Below are 9,327 nucleotides of genomic sequence, written 5' to 3' on the forward strand. Positions count from 1 at the left end.
TCCCTTGAGACTCTCGAACACCCGGACAGCTGCTCAAGACTATATGTAAGAACAATGCTCGTTTTCTCTTCAAATAATTATTGCATGTCATGAACTTACTTTTCTTCATTTTTGTAATCACTTTTTGAATGAACAATTAAAAACAAGATTTATTTTATCCTCAACATTGCTTTTACGTTTTGATTCTCAACCGTGCAAGAAGATATATATATATATATTTTTCTACATTTTGGCGAGCCGTAGCCAGCCTGATCTTTTGTGCTAATTTTGGTTGGCATTCCTTCCTCGATTGTGCAAGGGGGGAGCACGAACTCTGCTAAAAACCACCTGTTGTACAAGCTTCCTCAGGAATTCCACTATTTCACGGCACAAAGATCACACTGAACCTGAAGACGACGGGTGAGGATCGTAAAGAGCTGCATGCGTCTCATCCAGACGGAGATCTGAGGATTGCATAAGGACACAGAGGACCATCCATTGACGGGAAAGACTCTCAATAGGTGAGAAAAAATATAATGGATTTTATACATGATTATGCTAAGAAAAGTAACATAGATTTCAAGTTTGTTCATAATCATACGGATGCCCAATTATGGTCTAGTTTGTATAATCAATGTGAGGCAGAAAATGTTAAAATTGACAAAAGGTTTTTCTCAGTAAGAAAATTACAAAGGAAACTTCAGAATGTTATGCAGCTAGTTCATGTGTATAATAGCTTAGTCTTTGAGAAAACTGAACCTAACACCTATAAAACATGTATTGTCACACAAGACATTAATCACACTGACACACCAGGTAATACACAAGAGTCTGACGGGGATTACTTTGATTGTCCAAATTGTTTGATTTTGTCAGAGCACATAGAACAATTGGAAGATCAAATAGATACCAGGACAGAGTTATTGTCTAAATTACGACAAGATATAAAAAGGGTTTCTGCTAACACAAGATCAACAGGTAAACAGGAGGACGGTGTTGCCTCTTCATTTGTACCAAATATGCAAGATCCAGATGCTTCAGTAGAGGAATTAGAGGCAGTAGAATTACAACGGAAAAAATTACATGACAGAGCAGCACGCATTAATCTGAAAATACACGATCAGCTAATGAAAATTGTAAAAGACATTCCAAATTACAATGATAAGATGGATGCCTTTTATAATGCGGACACTTTTGAATCAAACACAGACAAATACAATCTGAATGATGAGCAAAAGAATAAAATATTCAAAGTTTGGTTACCTTCACATATGGGAAAAAGATTACAGACCACACCCAGATTAAATGATGAGAATGAAATGGTACATAGTACAAAAGAAGACTTAGACAATTAGTATTGTTTACAACTGGAGAAGACATGCCTACAGTTGATATTTTAGGGAGTTTACAAACAAATATTTCTGAAGACCCATTCTCTTTTTTGGTAAAGTTTGAACAGGCCTATAGGATGGTAATGGATCTCAGGCCTCACGAAGAGCCAGCATCCATGATCAAATTTTTTGTAAAGAAGTTCAAGTACTTAGATCCTGCCTCAGTGCAATTGGCTAACACTCAGCCATCATTGCAAGAAGCAACAGTTTTTATTGACAGAATAAGGAGATCCATGAAACAAAATCAGGTCAAGGCTAAAATAGCGGTAGTTCATGAGAAGGAAGACAGTCAACTGAAACCTAGAGCCACAGTAATCTCCAAGAGCAGGGATTACATTGAGCATAGAGGTAAAAATACTACACAAAGGAACAATATCCATTGTTATTTTTGTGGTATACCTGGACACTTGAAGTGGCAGTGCAGGAAATTTTTGAGAGCAGAATCAGAGATGGGTACACAAGGAACAGGTAAGCTTGGAAGGGAAAACGGACTCATGCCAAAATCATACACCACACCTTCCGCACCTGCATTACAATTATCTGCACCTGCTCATACTGCCAACAGACAAACACAGTCACCATATGCACCATTAATCAGACAGATCAGAGAAATGACAGTGAAGGAAACAGAGTCAAGGGATAGAATTCCAAGGTCTTTTAAAAAGGACACTGGTCTTCTCCCATCTCCTTCATCTTTCTGACAATCACAGACCATTCCTGTACCACATCCATTGGAATTTGTGACTCGAGTTACATTGGATGACTGTGGAAGACCATTTATGAAAGTAAGTTTAGCAGGACAGAATGCTGTATTCCTCATTGACACAGGAGCTCAGTTAAGTGTTACAAACCTTGATTTGAAGCTAAACCCAGATTCACCAGTTTGTACAATTGTCGGTTTCAGTGGAAAAGGTGGAACTAAAGCAACCTTAGTTCCCAATGTGACTTTGGAAATACCTAGTTCTTTCAAAACAGAAATTGACATCTGGTATTGTCGTGATTCTGAAAATATACTTGGCACAGATTTTATGCAGAAATTCGGATGGGTAGTTGACCTAGGAAATCAAGTGATCTGGAAAGATTCCAATGGTTGTAAACCGGTAGTCATTGATCCTAATGATTATAGCCATGTTGGAAGTATTTGCTTGAATGATGTGGTGTCATCTGACCATTTGTGGCCTGACACTAATGATGACAAGGTATTGACAGAAATTGTACAGCTTTTTCCTTCTCTTTGGGCTCAGTTCAGGAATCAGGTTGGAACAATGAAAGACGTTATCGTGAATGTGGAGGGGCGTGATCCCCCGCCACAGCGTCAGTATAAATTGCCTCCAGAATCAATTGACTCTATGTCAAAGATCATACAGGAATTGTTAGATCAAGGTGTTATCCGAAAGGCTAATTCTGTAAGTAACAATCCTTTGTGGTGTGTTTTGAAATCTGATGGTTCTTATCGAATGATATTGGATTTACGGATGTTCAATAAGCATACCCCCAATGTAGCACCAATTGTGGCAGATACTCATGACATGATGGCAAGGTTAAATGCAAAGGCCAAATACTTCTCTGTACTGGACATTAGCAATGGTTTTTTCAGTATACCTCTTGAAAAGAGTTGTCAGTATAAGTTTGCATTTACTTTCTTGGACGAGCAATATCTGTTTTGCAGGTTACCTCAAGGAGCACATTTGTCACCTAGTGTTTTTCATCAGGCATTGGCAAAGGTATTATCCAGATTTTCGAGGCCTGATTGCATTCTGCAATATGTGGATGATATTTTATTGTCTACAGAGGATAAAGAGACACATGTTTCTCTTCTGACAGAATTGTTTGAGTTGCTGCATGATGCAGGGTTGAAATTGAACACCAAAAAGGTCAAATTAATGCAGACTGAGGTCAGATTTTTAGGGGTGCTGTTGAGTCCAGGAAAAAGGCAGCCACTGCAGGAAAGAATTGAGGCAATTGCTTCCCTACCAATTCCGACATCACACAAGGCATTGAGACATTTTTTAGGTCTTATGAATTATTCAAGGGATTTCATTGAGAATTTTGCAGATAAGGCCAGATCTTTATATGATCTTTTGAAAGGTGAAAACAGTGATTACTTTGGTCCTTGGGGTGATGAACAGCAAACCTCATTTGAACAATTGAAAATGAATTTACAAAATGCACCTGCTTTGTCCACAGTAGATCCTTCGGCTCCATTTGCTTTGCAAGTGCATACATCAGGAACATCTGTTTCTGCTGTATTACTGCAATTACAGGGAGAAGAGTGGAGAATTTTGGGCTATTTTTCAAAACTTCTCTCACCTGTTGAAAAAGGTTTTGAGACCTGTGCAAGACACTTGGTAGGTGTGTACTTTGCAGTCAAAGCAACCGAACATATTGTCGGGTTCAACAAAATCATTTTGCAAACTCCTCACTCTACACTAAAACTTCTCTTTGAGAATAATATCCCAGGTGTGTCACATCAGAGATTTGCTCATTGGTTATTGTCATTGTCTCCCAAACAAATTGAGGTAGATTACAAGGCCAAATATGTTCTTCCTCAGCTGATGCAATATGAAGGACAAACTCATGATTGTTTACAGTCTTTTCAGGATCCAAGTCCATCACTTTTCAGACGGAAAGCAGAGGTAACAGACGAACCAATTTTTGTAGATGGTTCCAGATTCTATTCAGATGGGCACTATTATTCAGGATATGCCATTTTTTATCCCAAAAGAGGACAGGTTGTGAAGCACAAATTACCGAGTCATTTTTCAGCTCAAAGAGCAGAGCTAGAAGCAGTAAAAATGGTACTACAGCTGAATGAAGCAGATGATCAGTGTCCCATTGTGATCTACAGCGATAGCTCTTATGTTGTAAGATCACTGACAGATTACTTGTCAGTTTGGGAAAAAAGAGGCTATGTAGATTCATCTAATAAGACTCTTGTTCACAGTGACACACTGAAGACAATTTTCAGGATAGCATCAAAAAACCCTAATGGTTTTGCTATTGTCAAGGTTCCGGCCCATAAAAAATCTGATGATGAATTATCTGTTGGAAATGCAACCGCAGATATGCTAGCCAAAGAGGCAGCCCTGACAGGAGAAGAGGTGTTTGAACCTGAACCGCTCGAGGTTTCAGCAGTTCAAAGAACAGACACGCATATCCCTTCTTTTGCGGAAGAACAAGAAAAAGACTCATCTCTTGTTGCTTCCCGGGTTGATCCAAAACCTCCCTTTGTTTGTGAAAACGGGGTTTTGTGTCATGACTTAAACGGGGAGTTGCGTCCTGTTGTCCCAAGACATCTACAGGTTGAGTTCACAAAATACAATCATGAAAGTTTGGGTCATTTGGGCCAACAAAAATTGTTAGGCATTCTCAGAGAGAAATTTTACTGGGAAAAGATGGAAGAGACAGTGCAAAGTGTTGTTCAATCATGTCTCATTTGTGCCCAAATTAATCCAAGACCAAAAGGACAGAAACCGCCACTACTCCGAATCGCACCTGCAGATGGTCCATGGTCTACGTTACAAATCGACTACATTGGACCGTTACCATCAGGTAAAAATGGTCTCAGGTATGCATTGGTTGTGGTAGATGTTTTTTCTAAGTGGGTTGAAATTTTACCTGTCAGGAAAGATGATGCTTTGTCTACAGCTAGAGCATTAGTTAATCATGTCTTTTGTACTTGGGGGATCCCAAGAATGATCACCTCTGATCGAGGAAGTCACTTTACAGGAAAAATCATGCAAGCCGTTTGTGCTATTCTAGGGGTACGACAGCAGTTTCATGTACCCTACCATCCACAGTCTGCTGGTATTGTGGAAAGGATGAATAGAACAATAAAATCCAGAATTGCCAAGATGTTATTGGACAAAGGCAATACTTGGGTTGATGCAGTACCTTTTGTACTGTTGAGTGTAAGAGGAACAACCTCTGCCACAACTCAGTTTACTCCTTTTGAACTGATGACAGGAAGAAAAATGCCATTGATTTTTCCTCATGAACCATTTTTGTCTACACCACAAAAAGATGCTGTTGCAAGGTCCAAATGGTTGCAATTGTTACAGGAAAATTTGAAAACGATTCTTCCACATGCTGCATCAAGAATGCAGAGAATGGAGCCACCATATGTATCCAAATTCAAGAAAGGGGCTCTAGTGATGATTAAAACTTTCAGGAAGAATGGACCTTGGGAAAGTAATTGGGAAGGTCCCTTTGAAATTATCGAAACCATGGGACAAGTGATGATACTCGTGCAACGAGCATCTAAGGTGGTTAAAAATACCCGCAGACAACAAAAATTGTGGGTACATGTTGATCAATGCAAACTGTATATTGCAAAATAATGATACTGCATTTCTTTTAGGAAGAAATGGATTCCAATAAGAACTGGAATACGAAACTCCACGTCCTTGATGGAAGGGATTCAACACCAATCCTTCAGGAGAAAAAGAAATTTCCCAGGAAAAGCTACTATCTGATGGGAATCACATTTCTGCTGTTTTGTACTGTTTCAACTGTGATCTACGCTGAAGATATTTCACACCATGGAACAAATACTAGTGAAGTGAAGGAACTTTTCAAAGGAACTTTACATCCAAGGAAACCAAGAGGAACGAATCTACAAAGCTTAATAGATGAGGACATACCGGACGATTCAGTAGATATTACTGGAAACATTTGCATGGGTTTTGGTGCAAAATGCTGTATTGAGCTACACTTCATACATGACACTGACATAATATTACATGCAGCCACAGGACCTAAGACGAAGTTCACACAGTTACAAGGAGATTATATACACAATAATAAGACAGGCACATGGGAATGTAGTCCTACAGATGTGTTATTCTGGAATATAGAGATAAGAGGTGAAGAGAGAGCTGTGTGGTCAGGCGACATTACAAATGATATGATCGCAAAAGGGAAAGTTGAAACATCCAAAACAGATGCTTTGTTAAAGACACAACTTTTTGGGAAAGTTTTAGATCCTTCATTTCTTTCTATTACAGAAGGAGACGAGGATTGGGTAAAAACATGGAATTTTCAGATAACCAGAGAACCAGTACAAGTACAGGTATCTGTAGTTTTTACAGTTTCAAATACTATAGCTCCAGAAGTAAGGGTTACACCACAAGCAGTATATAGTCAAGAAAATATGTCTCCTTTATTACTAAAATGCAGCACGAGGTTAGAGCTACCTTCAGAATCTTTGTTAATATGGACCAAAGATAAATCATTTTTGGGAAGTTTTTCAAATGGTCCAACAAATGTTATACACAGAGGTCAATCCGGTAACGTGAGATGGTTAAATAAGGATTTTATTTTTTCTGTAGATAATCCATCTCCTAAGGATTCTGGACTTTACCAATGTTGCATTTTAACGAAATATAACTACAAACAATGTAGAGATGTAAAGGTAAATATATGGTCAGCAGTAGATAATGTATGCACACAGACAAGATTTCAACCATCTACTCCTTTTCAGATCAATCAGTTCCAAACTAAACCTCTGTTACGAGATGGAGTGTTTCTGACCATGGTATGGACCTTTAACATGTCTAACTGGAAAATCTCTTCTAGATATCCCCAGTGTCAACCACATCTCACTAACATGGAGATGGGAATAGAACAATGGTTTGGGAAAAGAACTTCAACACAGGTTAGGAGTAAGAGGGGAGTGTTAGAAGGTATTTTGGGGGGATTAGGAACAGTAGGAAGTTTAATTAACACTATGGACATTCATACACTTAAATCAGATCTGGAAAATATTGGGTATATTGGAGGAAAAGGGGTAAAGATTCAGAAAAGTTTGAATCAAGTCCTTGAAAAGATGGTTTTGAACACTGCTACTGTATTGGGATTTTCTGTATCACATCTTCAAGATGCTACTTTAGCTTTAATGGAAAGTGAACAGGAATCTCAAGTGGCCAAAACATGTCTAGAAATTCAGATTGAATATTCCACCAATCTGAAAATGATTGCACAAGCCTTACAAAGTGGAATTACCCCTTTAGGGCTAATAAGAAATTTGCCCATAGAATATAACTTTGCGTTAAACCATACAGATTTGTGGGTAAATAAGTGGTTAGGATGTGAACAGAACATTTGTGTAGGAACATCACTGATTCCAGTGTCAGGAAGAGAAGAAACCCTGGTTCCTATAGGTGTTCTGGGAATTCCTGTCAGCCCTACACAATTGTTATATTATCAATTACAGTACACAGATTTTGCATTTGATGGTACAAACATTGAACAATTAGACATTTCGTCATGCTTAAATTTTGTTTCCAAGGTAATGTGTCTACCTGGACAGGATAAAGTCATTTATCATTCATGTTTCCATAATCATACTTCTTGTCATGCCAGAGTTGAGAATGTCCACACGATACATGACTTGGTGACACCAGTAAGCGCTAACAAAACTTGTTTCCAAGTCATGTCAGGAAAAGAAGCAGTTTCTGCATTCTTCTCATCTTGTGTACATGTCGAAAATCTGACAATGGGTTTATATTGTATTGAGGGAAATGTTAAAACTCTCACAAAGAAGGAAGGAAGTATTAATATTACGTCAATAGGCTCAAGACGTCTGAAAATCCTTCCGATCCAGTTCAATTTGTCACAAGTCAATAAATTCCCTTGGGATTTGTGGACAAATGAAATAAAGAAAGACAAGGGTTTATTGAATCTGCTGACAAAACAATTAAAAGAAGCTGAAATTGTATTTAGACATGAACAAGGTAATCTAAATGATATTGAACATGAATGGACGAGTATGTCAGGCTCATCTTGGTGGAGAAATTTAGGAAAATCTGTAACCAGTTGGTCACAGTCTTCAGCGAAAATGGCAGCAGGAAATGTATTGTCTAATCCGATCGTTATTTTATTTATCATAGTTTTGCTGTGTATAATATATCAAATAATTATTATGTGTAAAATTAGGAGTATTTATAAGAATATAAAGGTAGAAATGAAAAAGGAAGATGATATTTTAAGAGAGATGTTAAAACGAAAAAATATAACTCTCTGATCTAATTTTTGTTTTTACAATAGGTTTGAAAATTCAGATGACATTCAGGGCAGATGGTGATACAAGGTTTTCAGAATAAAGAATGAATGTGATACGAATGGTGAGAGAATGAGTTGGGATTGATTATGATATGTCTCAAATCATAATCAGGGGGGATTGTAAAATATCAGTATTTCTATAATAAAAAATATACAGAGTCTAGTCCAGCTAGCAGAGGCTCTGGTTAGAGTGTGACTGAGCTATTCTGGATTCCTTGGCTCACACAGCTGTCTCTCTTGTCAAATGTATAGGTCAAAATAGTCAAAGCTGTCAAAATGTGACTATTTAGAGATAATGAATGGTTCTAAAGATCTCAGACTTTAGGCTTAAATATCTCAGACTAAGGTAATGCATAAATAACTGTATACATATTGTTAAAATAACTACGGTTCACTTAATATGGAAGAACTTATGAACATAGTGGCAAGCCACCATATGTGGTTGTAGTTTATAGGTCAGAATAGTATATAAAGCCGGTCTAACTCTTGTTCAGGAGATCTCATATCCCTTGAGACTCTCGAACACCCGGACAGCTGCTCAAGACTATATGTAAGAACAATGCTCGTTTTCTCTTCAAATAATTATTGCATGTCATGAACTTACTTTTCTTCATTTTTGTAATCACTTTTTGAATGAACAATTAAAAACAAGATTTATTTTATCCTCAACATTGCTTTTACTTTTTGATTCTCAACCGTGCAAGAAGATATATATATATATATTTTTCTACACCGGGGTCACCACCTAGTGCACGACACCGTGCGAGTGCCGTTGCCCTGGAGAGGTGGGTAGGCCGACTCTTGGGCGCGGGCACTGGCACAGGGTCCCTCATAGTGCAATCAAGTGTCTCTGACGGTGGTGGTGCACAGCACAGCACAGTTCTGGAAGAACATT

The 9,327-nt window shown here is 38.1% G+C and overlaps 1 protein-coding gene across 1 annotated transcript; it reads left to right on the top strand.

The window, feature by feature from the left end:
• Window positions 1–242: 242 nt before the first annotated feature.
• On the top strand, window positions 243–9,101 carry LOC141088031 (uncharacterized). The gene is made up of 2 exons (XM_073573885.1): window positions 243–500; window positions 5,731–9,101. The coding sequence occupies exon 2, from the start codon at window positions 5,737–5,739 to the stop codon at window positions 8,392–8,394; it is 2,658 nt and encodes an 885-aa protein (XP_073429986.1). The 5' UTR covers window positions 243–500; window positions 5,731–5,736; the 3' UTR covers window positions 8,395–9,101.
• The last annotated feature ends 226 nt before the right edge of the window (window positions 9,102–9,327 follow it).

Source organism: Dendrobates tinctorius, unplaced genomic scaffold (genome assembly GCF_039654945.1).
Source record: "Dendrobates tinctorius isolate UK_male_01 unplaced genomic scaffold, ASM3965494v1 ptg000037l, whole genome shotgun sequence".
Classification (NCBI taxonomy): Eukaryota; Metazoa; Chordata; class Amphibia; order Anura; family Dendrobatidae; genus Dendrobates; species Dendrobates tinctorius.